At 45.9% G+C, this 18,806-nt stretch overlaps 1 protein-coding gene across 1 annotated transcript in view; it reads right to left on the reverse strand.

The window, feature by feature from the left end:
* SLC36A4 (solute carrier family 36 member 4) overlaps positions 1–18,806 on the reverse strand; it is a 162,494-nt gene that overhangs the window by 124,784 nt on the left and 18,904 nt on the right. Inside the window, exons 2-6 of the mRNA XM_084841611.1 lie at positions 18,049–18,163; positions 17,774–17,864; positions 17,127–17,215; positions 15,785–15,880; positions 8,264–8,348 (exon numbers count right to left, since the gene is read on the reverse strand). Of these exons, the coding sequence (XP_084697737.1) occupies positions 8,264–8,348; positions 15,785–15,880; positions 17,127–17,215; positions 17,774–17,864; positions 18,049–18,163 (476 nt within the window). The remainder of the gene's footprint in view (positions 1–8,263; positions 8,349–15,784; positions 15,881–17,126; positions 17,216–17,773; positions 17,865–18,048; positions 18,164–18,806) is intronic.

Raw genomic sequence — 18,806 nt, forward strand, 5'->3', positions numbered from 1 at the left:
TTTCATGTAGATGTTAAACAGCATGGGGGATAAAATAGAGCCCTGTGGAACCCCATGGCACAATTGCCATGGCACAGAGCAATAATCCCCCAGCACCACCTTCTGGAATCGGCCATCCAAGTAGGAGCGGAACCACTGTAGTGCAGTGCCTCCAACTCCTAACCCAGACAACCTATCCAGAAGGATACCATGGTCGATGGTATCGAAAGCCGCTGAGAGGTCCAGGAGAATCAACAGGGTCGCACTCCCCCTGTCCCTCTCCCGGCAGAGGTCATCCCACAGGGCGACCAAGGCAGTTTCTGTTCCAAAACCAGGCCTGAAGCCCGATTGAAATGGATCTAGATAATCCGTTTCATTCAACAGTGCCTGGAGCTGTCCTACAACCACCCGCTCAAGCACCTTGCCCAGGAAGGGGATGTTGGCCACTGGCCTATAATTGTTAACATCCTCTGGGTCCAGGTTAGGCTTTTTCAGGAGTGGTCTAATTACTGCCTCTTTTAAAGTGGCAGGCACCACTCCCTCTCTCAAGGAGGAATTTACAACCTCCTGGACCCAGCCAGACATCCCCTCCTTGTTTGATTTAATAAGCCATGAAGGGCAAGGGTCAAGCACACAAGTGGTCGATCGGACTTGGCCAAGCACCTTGTCCGCATCCTCAGGCCTCAGTAACTGAAACTCATCCAATAAAACTGGACCAGACGGTGCTCTGAACGCCTCTACCAATGGAACTGCATTAATGGTGGTGTCCAATTCATGACGAATCTGAGCGACTTTATCCTCAAAGTGCTGTGCAAACTTGTCACAGCGTGCTACCGAGAGTTCCACCGTCTCTCTCCCTGGCCCAGAATGTAACAGGCCGCGAACCACTCGGAAAAGCTCTGCTAGACGACACTGAGCAGATGCAATGCTGGTGGAAAAGAACTGTTTCTTTGCCACCCTCACTGCCACAGAGTAGGCTCGATAGTGGGCTCTTACCTGTAAATCAGTGAAAACTAGCTGCTTGATAGGAATCAAGGGATCCAGAATCTAGGAATTTGGGGTCAAGGCATTTGCAGAAACTGTTGCAAAAAGCTTGCCTCAGGAGAACAAAGGCTTATACGTTATATTACCTAAAAAACCTAAAGGTTCTGTAACTTGGTAAACTTCATTTGCGTGATTATTGTGATGGACCTTGCATGTCAGTGAGATATGGCGAATAGTTAACTTCATCTTCATACCCCGAAGTCATCCACATAAGACTTGCCAAACTTTAACTCCATGCTCACTGGGGAATGCTGAGAGTTGTAGGGCTTTTTTCTGTTTAACATACATAGGATTGCACCCTAAATCTGCGTAAGTGTCAGGTCTCTTGGTCCTCTCCCTTCACAATCACACACTCCAGGATACTAGGCGTTAGGCTCTCTACTTTACTTTATTAGTTAATGACCATGTTCTTTACAAATGCAAATCCTTAGAGACTCTCAGGCTACAAAGGAAAACAGCTACTCCACACAATTACAAATATCAATAGAGGAGCCAAGTGGGAATCAGTTTGAAACAAGAATTTGCCAGCCAGAATAACTTAGTGGGGATGCCCCTCCCTTACAGTTCTGCCCTCCTACGTAGGCTATCACACATAGCCAACCGGGTGGAACGTCTGAGTTCCGCCTCTAACTTTTCCCACTTCGCTCTGCACTGGACTCTAGCATCCTTCTGGTCACACCCCGCACTCTCCTCCTCCGAGTTCTCACAGGGGAAGAAAGGGGGCAGGCCTTCAGGTCCAGCCGTCTGTGTGCCAAGGTCCTGAGAAGAACTCCTATCCATATCTGAGCTCACTAGGGAGGAAGCCTCCCCCGGTTCTAGCTGTTCCCATTCTGAGTCAGAACTGCTAACTATCTCCACATTCTCAGAATAATTCCTGACAGTAAGTTTTCTTATGAACAAGAAAGTAGACTTCCGAAGAAGAAAAGCCTATACTGTTTTGAGATTATGTCTATGTACATCACACATCTTAGAAGAGATATTCCCTCCTAGGAACAAAGGAAGCTGCCTTTATACTGAGTCAGACCCTGGGTCCATCTAGCCCAGTACTGTCAACACTGACTGGCAGCAGCTCTCCAGAGTTTCAGGCAGGAATTTTTCCAGCCCTACTTGGAGATGCCAGGGATTGAACCTGAGAGGTTCTGCATTCAACGCATGAACCTGGAATCACAGCGCCTCCTGCATGAGAGTGAAGAGCAGGAAGGATAGAGAACATCTCTTCTAACCCATTAGGAATGGCTGATGAAAAGCACTAAATATTTTCATTAAAGAAGATTTAACATTTAAAATATATATTATAATGTTGCCCAAATAATCTAGGATGCCTTTTAGTTAGGCCTGCAATGCTACACAGATTTACCTGGCAGTAGTTCCCACTGCTCACTGGGGCTTACTTCTGAGCAGACATGTCTAGGATTGCACTGCAAAGGGTTTTTAAAATCAATTAATCCAACCAATCAGTTGAAAAAGGTTGCGGCTCTCATTTTCTGCTCCCAACTGAAACGCTCGCGTAGCCCAGGTGGCCAAAAACAGAAAGCAGAGTAGTTGCACGTTAAAAACTTCACGAAGGGATGCTGTGTCACATTAGCGGCATTTCATTTGCTAGTTGCAGCACAACTAGAACTAAAAAACCCAAGACACCCTGAAAGTTAAACACAAGGCTGGCCTAAGAAGTTAACAAAAACATGAAAGAGCAGCACGCCTTCATCCCTCCCCCACATATCGTCTGGGGCAGAGCAACAGTTTACTGCTGATTGCAATAAGATGATCTGTATAGATGACTCATCTTCTGCCTAACCTACTCTCCTTCGCAATGTCAGACTTAATATCATCATCATCTCCAACCACTCGGTCACCATCACTTTGAAGCTATGGCAATTTCCTCTAATGCGTCACTAACATGAAAGTCATGTTGAGCCAGGGTATGGTAAACATTGCCCCCTTGCCTTTGGCCACCCACCCCACCCACGCTCCCAAAACAAAGTAGGAAGTAACTTGGCAAAACAAAGTATCTAACTTAAAAGTGACTTCATGGACACAGGGGAAGAGGATATGCACATTTTCAACCTTGCACAAGCCCCTCTCCCAAGAGGCTTCCTTTTAAAAAAGTTAGTAAAAACATATTTTTAATTTTTACATACCGCCTTTCCAATTGCGTTGCCCAAGTTGGCCAACAGTGCTAAAAGCAAACCTATGCAAATGGGACTAACAACTCAGAAGACACCTCTAAGATCGGCATACAGAATCTTAAGCAGATTTGTTTGCACATGAATGGCTCTGAGGAGTTCACCTTCAGGGGGTGGGCAACTTGTGGCCCGCCAGATGTTTTGGCCTACAACTCCCATCAGCCCTCACCATTGGCTGTGCTGGCTAGGGCTGATGGGAGCTGTAGGCCAAAAGAGCTGTAGGGCTACAAATTGCCCACCTCTGTTCTAAAAGGAACACAACGTCCTTACCAAATAGCCATTGGGATTAAACGAGGATAACCTTCCCTGATGATTAGAATAGTTCACCAAGCATCATGCATATGAATAACCGGGAGTTAGATGAGGATGAGAACAGCATTGACAACAACTGTGCAGTCCTCACTCACTGAGGTAGCTCCACAGGTGAAGCACAACAGAACTACAAGATTACATCAAACTACACAATAAAGAGAAACAAGAAAACTGCTTAGATCCAAAACAGCCCATTGCACAAGTAGTAAGTGCCTCTTGCTCATGCAAAGAGATTACTCAGATTCCCCAGCTGCAGCCTCCCAGGTCCTCAGGGGCTGCAGTGGGAAGGGTGGGTCCAGAAAACCCCACCGTGTGAGTGGACCTCCCATCTATAGTTCTTTGGATTCAAACCAATGGGTTAGATCCAGATTTACTCCACTGAAACCAAGTTAATCATACTGATTTCAATGGGTCCAAGTATGACTAAATCTCAGTGTAACCCAGTAAAAACATCCGCATCGTCAAAAGCAGTCAGATTCAACCTACCAATACTATACCCGAGAGGGCCCCGAAAGAGACTTGATATCTGCTTGGACAGAAATTGCCACCAAACCCTCTATTTCCAGTGTTCAGACTGTGAGTGTCATTGCTCATGTAGCCAAAGCTACATGATAGTTCTCAGTACTATCCATACCCAAGAGGGAGGTATTAGCAGATTTGCAGGAACCCCAAGGCTTGCAGAATTGCAGTGCGTCTTAGAAAAATCTTAAAGGGGGAGACCCTAAAAACCAGACCGATGGGGGCCAAGCATGCACAACAGACACAACAGGCACAGAATGCTAACACACTGTTGGAAGTGGGGGCGGGGGGGGGGATCCTGGCTGGAACCTTGAACAGCATCACTCTACAGTGCAAGATTTTGCTTCAGAGCCCACTCCTAGTTGATTAAATGCCCACTCCAAATGCCCTTATTCTTGGCAACGAAATCAGAGACAGCCACTACTGTTGTTTTGTCATAACACAAAAGCAGAGAAGAAAGGAAGGAGAGCTGCAGTTCCATAATCCAGGCTGGAATTGCTTCAAGAACAGTACACAAACACTTTCACCAATGAAATCAAATGAGGGAGTAAACAAATGTCCTTTGTAATGGCAAATGTAAAATGTATCCCAAGATAAGCCATGGAACTCACATTCCAGTGTGAATAAATGTGTCCACAGTAGAGATGTCGGAGGAATACGGTTGGGGGTGGAGCTCAATGAGCTTCTGTCGGCTTGGCCTCCCAGACTCCATTCCGCCTTCCGCCAGCTGTCCCGACTCGATGTGCAGCAAGTGGGGCCAGCTGGCGGAATTTCCATAAATTGGGAGGGGGCGTGACAAACCATTTGCGCAAATTTCAGCTCTAATCTGTGCAGATTTCCATAATTTGCACAGATTACAGCCACAATTTGAGTAAATTATGCACATTTGCATGAATTGTGCAAATTTGTGCAAATTACGGCTGGACTCTGTGCAATTTGCAGGGTGTAATTTGCGCAAATCTCTATTTGCACAAAATAAAACCTAGACAAACAACATATGTTAAAAGTCCCTGGAACTCAGAGAAACCACACAGCCCGGCATCCCACGGAAGTCCAGCAAGCCCCAAAAGGGGTTTCCCAGCAACAGACACCCCTAGCCCACAGACACTTCTTGATACCCACAAAGCTACCTGCCTCTCCTGATTTTTGTTATTTCTTACAATTATATTTTAAAAAATAAATAAATAACTGGGAGGCCGGCGTGCTGCAATGGAAAATGTAGCCCTCCAGCCCTGTCTTTATTTGGTTCAAAAGAGTGATTTTGTTTTGGAGCAGAGATCACACCTCCACCCTTTACATAGGTTCTTGGGCAAGATACTCTTTTTTAGTCTCAGCAGTTTGCCTTTGGGGAAATGTGCATTTTAAGAATGACTATGCCCACCATGGCAGCCATTTCATGACTGGGCAAGCCCCCCTATAGCAGCCATTTTGTGAGAGTGCCCACAACACTATCTCAAAATTCCAGATGCACCCACCAGCCCAGAGAGGTTGGGGATCCCTGCCATAGCCTCTGCCTTCCTGTACATTAGAGAATCCGGAAGGAAGAGAGTGACTTTCTTCTTACATTATAGGTTCACCAAGGACTTCTTTGGGACCAAGCTAAAGCTACTGCAGGAGGCACTATTAAACATCTCTTCCAGCACACAAAGCACAGGGCAGAGGAGGAAGGCATGCACGGTTTTGAAAACAGAGGTGGAGAGTGTAGATGTAAGAGATGTTGAACGGTGATTTATAATTTGTAAGCATGGATAATTGACTGTGGTTGACATGCGTGCACGTCAAAAAACGGTTTTCCCTTTAAGGAATAGAAATTACAGAGGAAACAATACCAACAGCTGTCCCTTTGGCTCCCCCTACAGGTTAAAATTAATATTTAAGTCAGCATCCAAATTCCATAAAAAAGCAAATCTTCTATTACAGCCTTCCTTCACCTGGTGTCCTCCAGATGTTTTAGATTGCAACTCCCATCATTCCCAGCCAGCATGACCAAATTGTTATTGGCTGGAGTTGCTGTTTCCCTTTTTAAGGTTGAGTTTCCACTCCCCCAATTTAAAATAAACGGTTAACAAAACAAACCATTTGTGCTGGGCCTTTATAGCAGAAAGTACCACCTTTTTTTTATCCGTTTGATACCACCTTTTTTTTATCCGTTTGATACTGACGAAGGAAGAGCCTGAAGCAGGTACTGCTTTGACCTCAATCCTTTGGGTTAAAATGTTAACAGGAGACTTTGAAAGGATGGACATTGGAAGAGATAGCATGAAAGGTTTCATATTAATCTGTGGTGTAAATAACAAATAACTGGGTTTTATAAGGGGGATCCTGCATATCGGGGTGGGCAACCTTTTTTTCTGTTGAGAGCCACATTCCCACATGGGAAATCTGTCGGGGCCTAAAGCCAGCATTGGGCAGAGCTAGATTGGCTCTTCCTCTTTCTGCCGCCTCCTCTCTCTCTTTCTCTCTCTCTTTCTCTCTAACTCTCTCTCTCTCTCCCCCTTCCCACCCTCCACTTCTTCCCTCTCACCCGGTGGGTTTCCAAGGAAAGGTCAGATTTCTCTTGCCCAAGATCTGAATCAATCACATGCAGAGCACTTTTGAAATTAGGCAGAGGGCTGCACGTTGCCCGTGCCTGCTGTATATGTAACTCTTCATTATGTTCCCTGACTTGGATGAGGTTTGTTATGTCTTCTTAAACTTTTTTTTTAAGGGGTGCCTTTGGAAGACCTCCAAAATCATAATGGGACTAATGGAAGCAAGATAATGCTAGAAAAAGAATAGCTACATGGATTGAGTTTCAGCTAAAAATTGAAAGCCATCATTGCCGACAATTCTCTAAGGACAGAGTTGCACTGCTCTATCACTCCATATCTGTGGGGAAAAGCTTATATACTTTGCATTGGAAGTTGAAAACAGTTTGATTGTTGACAGGAAGAACCACTAAGGACTGTAACAGTACGCATCTCTGATCTTTTCTAGCTCTTTAAGGCTGAAACTATCATAAGTTAAGCCCAAACTAGGGGTATATGGATTCCCCACTGTCCGTTCCGGTGGGGAATCTGCCTGGGGGGGGAGGCGATCTGTTCCTCCCCCTGCCAGGAATCCTCCGGGGCGGCTCCACTTTGCGAGGATACTGCGGAGCCACCCGGCTTGAGGGCCACTTACCTGCTGGACCTGTCCCGTTTTCCTCCACGCTGATTGCTATTTTTTTTAAAAAAATGGCGATCGGCAGGATGTGCCCATAGACTTACATGCAAAATAGAGCCATGAATCTTGCGTATAAGTCTATGGACACATAGACTTATATGTAAGATTCACCTCTCTAGTTTGCGTATAAGTCTATGGGCACATCCTGCTGATCGCCACTTAAAAAAAAAAATAGTGATCAGTGCGGAGGCGAACGGGACGGGTCCAGGAGCAAGCAGCTGGAACCATTCCATGCGGAATCCTCCTGGAACGGAGGTAAGTGGGGCCGATTCACGGATTTGAATCCGTGGCAGATTTCTCTCACATCCCTAGCCCAAACTACTTATGGCTTTTTAAAGCCACCACCTTGAATTGTGTGTTTAAGAAATCTGGAAGCTAGTCAATGCATTGGTGTAATGTGCTCATAAAAGATGAGCTACTGCTTTCTGGGGGAGCAGAAGCGAACAGTTTTCAAGGGCATTTAAAGCAGATTAAGAATATAACATACGAACAGCCCTGTAAGATCATACCAAGGTTCCATCTCCTCCAGCATTCTGTTCACACAGTGGCCAACCAGCTGACTGTGGGAAGCCCGTAAGGAGAACATGAGGTCAACAGCTCCCTCCCATCCATGTTCCCCAGCAACTGCTGTACATAGGCATACTGCCTCTGGTACTGGAGGCAGCACATAACTATCAGGACAGGTAGCCATTGATAGCCTTCTTCTCCAGGAATTTGTCTAACCCCCCTTTAAAGCCATCCAAACTGGTGGCCATCTCTACATCTCAGCAAATTCCATAGTTTAACTATCCGCTGTGTGAAGAAGTCCTTCCTTTTATCTGTCTTGAATTTCCCACCAGTCAGTTTCATGGGATGACTCCTATGGGTCCTAGTATTACAAGAGAGTGAGAAAAATGTCTCCCTATCCACATTTCAACACTCCAGTCTTATGAAGATAGAGGCTTTTCATAAGAAGAACAGTGTCAAAAGGGGTAAGGAACATTGCACACCAGAATTCTCATTTCTGAACAGTTTGTACTTACCTGTTTCACATTTTCAGCTAAGAACACAATATAAACACTACAAAAGCCCAACTGCGTGACCACGAGGAAGAAGTCGACAATATTCCTGCAAGGACACAATAAAAGAGAGAGCAAATCTACTTAAGTAAGTCAGTGTCTGGTCTGCAGAGAGGCAATGATCTTGAGGATGCACCAAATGCACTGAAGAAGTCATTCAAATGAAGCAATTTCTGCAAGACAACAATTCGCTATCTTATTTCTAGAGCACCTTCTAGAGGAGATGCACATAAAATCAAAAGAAAGTGTGAGATTGTCTTTTTAAAGCTTTACGGTCATGCCTACAAAGGGCCTGGGACATGAGACGACAGCCCCTCATGGGTTATTTAACCCATAGTGAGGCTGCAGCGCATGCAGGCATCATTTTACATATCTGATCCCCACTCGGGAGTTGTTTTGTCATGCGAACCTAGCGAGCGTGGGTAATGAGAGAGTTAAACAACCCTCACATAACCCCAGAACAGACCATGGGTTGGTTAACCCTCGCATAACCCGCGCTCTTTTAGCCTTGTGATACGTTCCATGGGGTTTTCTTTGCCAAGAGAACATGCTGATCATTGCAAACACTCTTTTCCAACAGCACAAGAGGCGACTCTACACATGGACGTCACCAGATGGTCAATATCGAAATCAGATTGATTATGTCCTTTGCAGCCAAAGATGGAGAAGCTCCATACAGTCAGTAAAAACAAGACCTGGAGCTGACTGTGGCTCAGATCATGAGCTGCTTCTTGCAAAATTTCGGCTTAAATTGAAGAACGTCGGGAAAACCACTAAACCATTCAGGTATGACCTAAATCATATCCCTGATGAATATACAGTGGAGGTGAGGAATAGATTTCAGGGATTAGACCTGATAGACAGACTGCCTGAGGAACTATGGACGGAGGTCCGTAACATTGTTCAGGAGGCAGCAACGAAATCCATCCCAAAGAAAAAGAAATGCAAGAAAGCCAAGTGGCTGTCTGATGAGGCTTTACAAGTAGCTCACGAAAGAAGGGAAGCGAAAAGCAAGGGAGAAAGGGGAAGATAGACCCAACTGAATGCAGAGTTCCAGAGAATAGCAAGGAGAGACAAGAAGGCCTTCTTAAATGAACAATGCAAAGAAATCGAGGAAAACAACAGAATGGGAAAGACTAGAGATCTCTTCAAGAAAATTGGAGATCTCAAGGGAACGTTTTGTGCAAAGACGGGCATGATAAAGGACAAAGAAGGCAGGGACCTAACAGAAGCAGATGAGATTAAGAAGAGGTGGCAAGAATACACAGAAGAACTATACAGGAAAGATCTGAATGTCCCTGATAGCCATGATAGTGTGGTCACTGAACTTGAGCCGGACATCCTCGAGAGTGAAGTCAAGTGGGCCTTAGGAAGCATTAGTAACAACAAAGCTAGCGGAGATGACAGTATTCCAGCCGAGCTATTTAAAATCCTAAAAGATGATGCTGTTAAAGTGCTGCATTCAATATGCCAACAAATCTGGAACACTCAACAGTGGCCACAAGACTGGAAAAGGTCAGTTTACATTCCAATTCCAAAGAAGGGCAACGCCAAAGAGTGTTCAAACTACCGCACCATTGCGCTCATTTCACATGCCAGCAAGGTGATGCTCAAAATCCTACAAGCTAGGCTTCAGCAGTATGCGAACCGAGAACTACCGGAAGTACAAGCTGGGTTTCGAGGAGGCAGAGGAACTAGAGATCAAATCGCCAACATTCGCTGCATCATGGAGAAAGCAAGAGAATTCCAGAAAAACGTCTATTTCTGCTTCATTGACTACGCTAAAGCCTTTGATTGTGTGGATCACAACAAACTGTGGCAAATTCTTAAAGTGATGGGAGTACCAGACCACCTTACCTGTCTCCTGAGAAACCTGTACGAGGGTCAAGAAGCAACAGTAAGAACCAGACATGGAACAACCGATTGGTTCCAAATTGGGAAAGGAGTACGACAAGGCTGCATATTGTCACCCTGCTTATTTAACTTATATGCAGAGTACATCATCAGAAATGCCGGGTTGGATGAATCAGAGGTCGGAATTAAGATTGCTGGGAGAATTATCAACAACCTCCGATATGCAGACGATACCACCCTAATGGCAGAAAGCGAAGAGGATCTAAAGAGCCTCTTGTTGAGGGTGAAAGAGGAGAGTGCAAAAGCTGGTTTGAAACTCAACATTAAAAAAACTAAGATCATGGCATCTGGCCCCATCACTTCCTGGCATATAGAAGGGGAAGAAATGGAAGCAGTGACAGATTTTACTTTCTTGGGCTCCAAGATCACCACAGACGGTGACTGTAGCCATGAAATTAAAAGACGCTTGCTCCTTGGGAGGAAAGCTATGGCCAACCTAGACAGCATAGTAAGAAGCAGAGACATCACCTTGCCGACAAAGGTCCGTCTAATCAAAGCTATGGTTTTCCCAGTAGTAACGTATGGCTGTGAGAGCTGGACTATAAGGAAGGCTGAGCGCCGAAGAATTGATGCTTTCGAACTGTGGTGCTGGAGAAGACTCTTACGAGTCCCCTGGACTGCAAGGAGGTCAAATCAGTCCATCCTAAAGGAAATCAACCCTGAGTGCTCATTGGAAGGACAGATAATGAAGCTGAAGCTCCAGTATTTTGGCCACCTAATGCGAAGAGAAAACTCCCTGGAAAAGACCCTGATGCTGGGAAAGACTGAAGGCAAAAGGAGAAGGGGACGGCAGAGGATGAGATGGCTAGATAGCATCACGGATGCAATGAATATGAACTTGAGCACACTCCGGGAGAGAGTGCAGGACAGGAAGGCCTGGCGTGCTATGGTCCATGGGGTCACGAAGAGTCGGACACGACTGAACGACTGAACAACAACAACAACCCGCGCTCGCCAGTTTTGCACAACACGAGAACCCCCTGAGCAGGGGTTGGATATGCAAATTGGTACCCATGGGGCCCATGGCTCAGCCACAATGAGCCACACTGTGTCATCCGAACCACGTCAAAGACACTCAAGAGGAGGAAAATGGAAAGAGATCAGTCTGACAGTGCCAGAACAGAGAGGAGAGGCTTGTTTCCCCTAAAAGAGACACTGTGGCTGTTCACACAACATGCTAACCCACACTCAGCAGTTGAGTGTCGATTGTTGTTGAACTATGGGTTGTTTGTTGAGCCGTGGGTTAGTGTGTTGTCTGAACTCAGGACATTTTCTGCAGGGTGGCTTGTTAACCATGCAGTGTGGCTTGTTAGCCACCCTAAACAACCCAACAACAAGCCATGTGTTCTCAAACCATGTGTTCGAGAAAAATAAGCCACACTGCATGGTTAACAAGCCACCCTGTGGAAAATGTCCTGGATTCAGACAATACGCTAACCCACAGTTCAACAAACAACCCACGATTCCACAACAACCCACACTCAACTGCTGAGTGTGGGTTAGTGTGTTATCCGAACCCAATCACTAAATCCAGTTGGGTGGAGGCTGATCTTTCCTGAACGTATTGCTGCACTGACCCAGAGGGACTGAAGTGCCCAGTGCAATCTCCATGCAGATTCACAAATGCATGGGAGTCATTTGACAGGTACATCCTCAGAGGATGTTATGCGCAGAGAAAGATTGCATATCGCTAAGCAATACTGAACAGCAGTTGAGCTGCAAATGAATCAGCAGAAGCACGGCGAGTACCTAGTTCTGCAGCAGTGTTCATGCTAGGCTGGCGTAGATCTCAGTGCCTGGATCAGAGACCACTGGGAGCTCTACATAAGCGACTCTGAATGCCAGGAGCGCCCTAGCGGCCTCTCTCAGTCTACTCCAATAGCCAACTCAAGACACAGACAAAAGGATTCTTTTCAAGGCTTTAATCCTTTTACAACTTAATGACTCTTTCAGATGCTATTCACCAGCGACTACGCAATGAACAGCAGAGTAGCCTATGCTCTGGGTTAGGCAGTTGGTCCCCGTTTGAAGGAGAATCACTTGCAGAACCTGAACTTATGGGCTAGGGAGAGTTCCTCCCTCTTTCCCTTGGGTCCACAGGACGCGACCGTTGCTTGCGTGCCAAATGGGCGCTACACCTCCTTTCCGCGCAATCCATCGCTCGTCGCTCCCTGCGTCTGTGTCGAGCATCCAGCAAGCCCCCCTCCCACGCTCTCTCACTGCCAGGGTCACTATCTATCTCAGGAATGCTTGCAGGAGGAATCTCTGCCAGCTGCTGTGCCTGTGAGAGATGAGCGAACTCCTCTCCCACGGATTGCTGTTCCTCCTCAGAATCAGAACTGCTCTGGGGTTCTATGGGCTTAGTTTCCACCCTGACACTGAACTTGTAAAGCAGGAATGGGGAACCGCCGGTGCTCCCCATGTTGTCGGACTCCAACTCCCATCAGCCACAGCCAGCATGGCCAATGGTCAGGGATGATGGAAGGGCCACAGGTCCCCCACCCCTGATCTCAAGAAAGATCAGGATACAAATATACTAAGTGATGCAGAAGAACAGCAAACACACACTAACACAAAAACCCAACTAGGCAGGATACGCAAAGTGGCACACATGGGTTCTGCGGCCAGCCACTCCCTCCTGGTGTCCTCCAGATGTTTTGGACTATGACTCCCAGAGTTCCTGACCACCGACTATGCTGGCTGGGGCTGATGGGAGTTGAACTCCAAAAACATGAAGAGGGCACTAGGTTGCGGAAGACTACACTAGGCAAATCTTTACACACAGGCGTCCCGTAAACTACCCTTGGGCTCAAGAGTTTTCATCCCTGCAGGATTAGCAATATCCTTTCACTAGGGGTGTTGAAGAACCTTAGGCCCACTTAGGGTTCCAATCTGGCCCTCTGGGGTTTCCCCATCGGCCATGCCCCCTTCCCCTGGACTCAACCCTTTCCCCCAACCACCAGTTGTTTGGCTTTTGCAGTTTTTTTTCCAAATTCTAAAAGGTTGAAATGCCTCCCCTCCTAAGGCTTAAAGTTAAAATATGATGGTATTTTGGCCCTGCCCCATTTTTCCTTCAGTCCCATCCACCACTGGTGTGTGGCCCCCAAGAATGTCTCCAAAACTGGACTTGTCCCTTGGGCTGACAGAGGTTCAGCACCACCGCCTTGTACATCAGGGTGAACCTTTGATACAAGGCTCTGGCCTTGCACTGTTCCACACAGTTCTGCATCGTTCCAAGCACCTTGGATGTACAGAATGTATGATGAATGCATTCTGAGTCCGTGCCAGAAGTATACAAATGGTGCATCAACTGGTTAGCTGAGCTAATGAATTCGACAAGCAACCATCCATAACAGGGTCAGCTAATGTGGCCTGTTCTAATGCGATTTAAAAAGTACTAACAATTGGAATCTTGCAATTTGCCACTTTCCTTGGGTTTCCACGGTCCATCACAACAGGCTTGCTTCAGCTCATGTTTAAATAACGCAACCCTTTGTTGTAGAAGCGATACAATTCTCATCTCACTGTTTCCTGCGTAGATGCACTAGGTGAAGGAAGTGTAAGGAATGAATCTGAGCATGTGGAGATGTCTGGCAGCTCAAATTCAGATTCAGAATGGGAACTGCCGGCACCCTCCCTAGCGAGCTCAGATACGGTAAACCTTTCTTCCCAAGATCTTGACACACAGATGGCTCAGCCTGAACACACACACACACACACACGTTCCTCTACCTTGAGAAGCCAGGTCTCAGAGGAGGAGGACAGCGAGAGCTGTGACTTGAGGGACTGTATTGGCCCCAGGAGCATAGCCAAGTCATTTATAGTTTTAGAGGGGCCTAGAGATCCATAATGCTTGCTTAAGTTCGTTATTGGTGCAATTCCCATGCTAGTAAGCCTCTGAGCATGTGCAGATGAGTCAAAACAGCCTTCTCAGTGCATTCCTTACTAATGAGTAGAAAGCCTTATCAAGCACTCTGCCTGGGAAGCAAAATTTGTTTACAGGTGGCTGTGCTTGAGAACCAAACACTTCTAGCCTATGCTGGGAATGAACACTAGGGGTGCTTGCTAGTGTCGTGCTGCCTCATTGCTGACATGTAGAGTGTATGACCCATTGTACCCCATGGCTCTGGGTTCAGAGAAGTTGTCTGATCCAACCACTGGGTACGCCTGTGTGCTGTAAGTTACCCAATAAAGTATTCCTTGTAAGTAAACCTTTGAGTCTGATGTATCACTATCTTGGCACTTCTAACCTAAGAGTTCAACGCCCACTGCAGGGGCGATACAGGGATGCTAGGGTCCGTCGCAGAGCAAAGCGGGAAAAGTTAGAGGCAGGGCTCAGACACTCCGCCAGGTTGGCCACTTGTGAAAGCCAATGTAGGAGGGAGCCACCCTAAGGGAGGGGCACCCCTGCAAAGCAAGTCTGGCCATGAAGTTCTTGCCCAGAGTGCTGGCAACTATTTTAACCTTTACTTCGCCTCTTCTATTGATTATTCGTAGATGTGTGGATTAGCTGTTTCATTGTAGTGTGAGAGTTTCTTAGAATTTGTAAAGAAGCTAGTTGTTAACGAATAAAGAAGTGTAGCTCAAAGCCTTGTTTCCTGGAGTGTGTTGACTACAGAGGGAGAGGACAGAGAAATGTGACAGAAAGCGCCCCAAACCATATCCTTTCCAACCTACCGTACATGATTAATATCATGTGTGGAACCTGGCAAGAAGCAATAAAGCAAATGGACAGGATTTGCTGGAGAACTGCCAAGCTCATTCCAACATGCTGTATCTAAGTGCCATGCATTGTTGTTCAGTCACTCAGTCCTGTCCAACTCTTCGTGACCCCATGGACCATAGCACGTCAGGCCTTCCTGTCCTGCGCTCTCTCCCGGAGTGTGCTCAAGTCCATATTCGTTGCATCGGTGATGCTATCTAGCCATCTCATCCTCTGCCGTCCCCTTCTCCTTTTGCCTTCAATCTTTCCCAGCATCAGGGTCTTTTCCAGTGACTTTTCTCTTCGCATTAGGTGGCCAAAATATTAGCTTTCGTTATTTTGCAGGTTTTCACTTCACAATAGCTGTTAGCTTTTTTGGTTCACCCTCCTTCCCCCAAAGCTATTCGCATTTAAGTTGTGAACCCTTTTAGACGGGGATATACCTGCTTTTGCTGGCAATGGTTTCCGCCTTTCTTGAACCCCCAATGCACAGCAGGTAACAAGTCTCAAAGGCTGTGTCTCTTCCTCTTCTCCCTGCTGCCTTCCCATTCCAGAGTTGCACCATTTGGTAAATGGGACAGACTAAGCATGCTACAATGGCACTGTTTCGGAACGGTCACATCACCTCTGCGGGATGCTGAACTGAGTTCACAGACAGAGTTCATTAAGTCAAGTAAATTTGCCTTTGACTAATTTTTACAGGCCTAGGCTATCTTGGTCATGGTGATCTCACAGTATTTTCTGTGGTTGCAGAGCTGGGGAAAGCAGGGAGTTTGCTTGCATCCCTTATTTTTAAACCAGCAACTGAATCACCCACTTAATAATCCTCTGTGCTGTAGGCAATCCAAGCAATGCAGAAATAAGCTTACCTTCCCCAAGATGCTCGTTTCTGTAATGAGTCAAAGGGACCCACTTCCATCGCATGGCTAACTGTGTCGCTATACCCTAAGGAAGTCTTTTTCAATCTAACAAGGAAGGAGAGGGGGAAAAAATAGTAATTATTTCCCCCAACTAGGATTAGCGAACAAGATGCAAGTTTGCAGAAAGGGTTTTGCTTTGTTTAAGAATCCCAGAAAGTGAAGTTAGCTTACACGTATTTCAGATTCAGCAGCTAAATGAAATGGGGCCATAGTCTATTCTATCTTCTTCTTATCTTATCTGTCTGTCTACCTATCTATCTAATAGATAGATAGATAGATAGATAGATAGATAGATAGATAGATAGATAGATAGATAGATACACACACACACATATCTCCATACATCCCATTATTATGAAACTTTTAAAATTTGTTCTACTTCTATCTGGGATGGTTTTAGGGACAGTGACAATTTTGTCTGCCATCTTGAAACAAAATGGCGGCCATTCAAAACTTTTACAGATTTACTGCTTCACTACTATGCAATTGATTGCAAACTTGGCATGACAATTCAGCCCCACAGTGAGCAAATCTTAACCATACAAAAAGCACTATAAAATTAATAGCAATTAGTAAACAAAACTGAAATTGGCTGAAAAGTAGTATAAATACAATACACAGGTAACTCTATGGCACAGTCCATGCCTAGGGGTTCCAGCAGGTGTGGCTTCACTCAGATGGGGCAGGTACAATGTCTCCAGCTCCAACAGGTGTGTAACACTTTGTTGTATCAAACTAGGGGCTTTTCCCAGCCTGGGTCCATTTGCTAGTACTGGATAAAAGCAGCCGTCACACGCTAACGTCTCCTTCCGAGATCGGAAAGGGCTCAGAGAAAAACCCAAAGCCTAGAAATAAACTATGCAACGTGCATTAGGGAGTGGAAGGAAGGCAGATATTTACTGCACTGAAGCAGCCCCTATATTTAACAACTCACCTGGCAACCAGGTATTCCATGCAGGTGAGCAAGTGATCACGCCATTCCTCCTCTGCCAGTCTGCATGGCTGCTGTGCTAACTGCAGAGGAAATAGTCTCCTCCTCCACAGCCATCATGGAAATGCAGCCAGCTGGCAGAGAGGGGATAGATCACACCATCTTTTCTCCACCAGTCCACTTCAGAGAAAGCACACAATAAAAAAAAAAAAATCCCAATGTTTCGTGCTGGCTGCAGAGGAGGGGGCTTCCCTCCTCCACAGCCAACAGAGAAATACTAGCTGTTAGAAAAGTTTTCAGGCAAGTCGATGACAAGGCTCCATTGAAGTCCCCGACAAAACGATTTAGTTCCACACTTACCTTTGAGATAGATACTGGCTGCATTGTACCAAAATGTGCATGCAGTGAATTGACACGATTCCAATGAATACAAGACTGATGGGCCCGAGCTGTATGGAAGAGGGAATGAAAACACCGTTCATAACAGGAACCTTACAAGATGTAGGTTCCTGTCCTGCACTGTGCTTGAAAATTCAACAGGAACCACCCCCTTAGTTTAAGGCAGTATTTACATTACTGTTCTCTAGGAATCCAGAACTGGTATTAGGCACAAAAGGTGAGAATTAAAGCTCTTATTTAAAAAAGAAATAGGGCGGGGAGCATGCATGTGTGCAAGTTCCTAATCCTTATAGTTGCAAAGATACATTTGCGAAGTTGTGCGATGTGGGATCTCAGATGCCAGCTAGGCTGCAGATCAGATTAAGGAACTGGGGCTCTCTCCTCAGCTCTCCAAGTGCCACTCCTAATGTAGCTAAAACGGCATCATGGGGGGGGGGGATGGAGTATCCTGGTAAAGGGCATCGCTGGGTTTAACCATGAACAGGAAGCCTCCATACTGCAACATTTTGTTGCAACTCCCACTTGTAGGGTACTAACACACAACCATCAATGGGGGAAACCTAGAGGTTTGCTCCCTCTCCCCCAACCAGGGCCTGACTAACACTTACCACAAGGCCTGCATTTTTTATTGCAAGTGGAAGTCCTAGAAGTCCAGTTCCAATGTTTCCTTTGAGGAGATGAGTTAGCGTTTGTATAAACCTGTGGGGCAGGGCGGGGGGGGAGGAGAGAGTATAGAATAGCACCTGTGAATTGGTACCATGCAAAACAGCTGGAGCATAAATGCCCCAGGCGACAGATCTTTGCAGCCACAGAGAAGAGTCAAAGGAAGTAAAGAATTATTTTTAAATGTTTGTTGTTTTTTAAGTGGTAATACAGTACATACGTAATGCCCTCTTCATTATCAAGTTGATATTTCTTCTCAGCGGGCAGCAATTCGTTTTCATAATCATCACTGTCTGAATTATCATCTTCTATTAAAGGCTTCATTACTTCCAGGTCTATTAAAAACAAATTAAATTGCCTTTTACCATTATTGAATAAAAAGCACCCAAGATGTTTCAAGATTATTGGGCCCATTTATCCTGCCAGAACATTACTATTACAGAGGACCATCATAAAATCTCTTGGGTCCAAGAGGAAGTTGAGGGGCTTAGACACAGTATTGTATCTAAAGGCGCAATCCTATGCATGTTTAGACAGAGAAAAGGCCTACAACTCCCAGCATTCCCCAGCCAGCAAGGGGTCTAAGCCTAGCAACTTGCTCTAAAATACTTGTTTCTTAAGCATGCTTTTTTGCTTGCTTGCTTGACGTTAGTATTCCAGACGTCCTTTGGTTTCCAAAGCCAGAGTGCTTTGGCCTAATTCACACATACTGCAGATGAAGCAGGAAACCCCTACCGTTTCTAGGATTTACAACTTCAGAGTACAGGGAGATCATATGGTTGAATACCTGGTCATGCAGCAGATTTCCCTTCATACAGAAATGTAGGTGCTGAGCAACAAGTTGAGGCACAAACCTTTTCCAGGTTCTCCATGTGCAGGGAAATTTTTGTACGAGGGAGCATTCTGTCATACAGTCTCCCAGATTAGTTGGTCGGCGGGGCGGGGGGGTGGGGTGGGGTGTACCATTTGCCTCAGCCA

This window comes from Heloderma suspectum, chromosome 3 (assembly GCF_057233095.1).
Source record: "Heloderma suspectum isolate Gila_16-S chromosome 3, 16-S_ref, whole genome shotgun sequence".
Taxonomy (NCBI): domain Eukaryota; kingdom Metazoa; phylum Chordata; class Lepidosauria; order Squamata; family Helodermatidae; genus Heloderma; species Heloderma suspectum.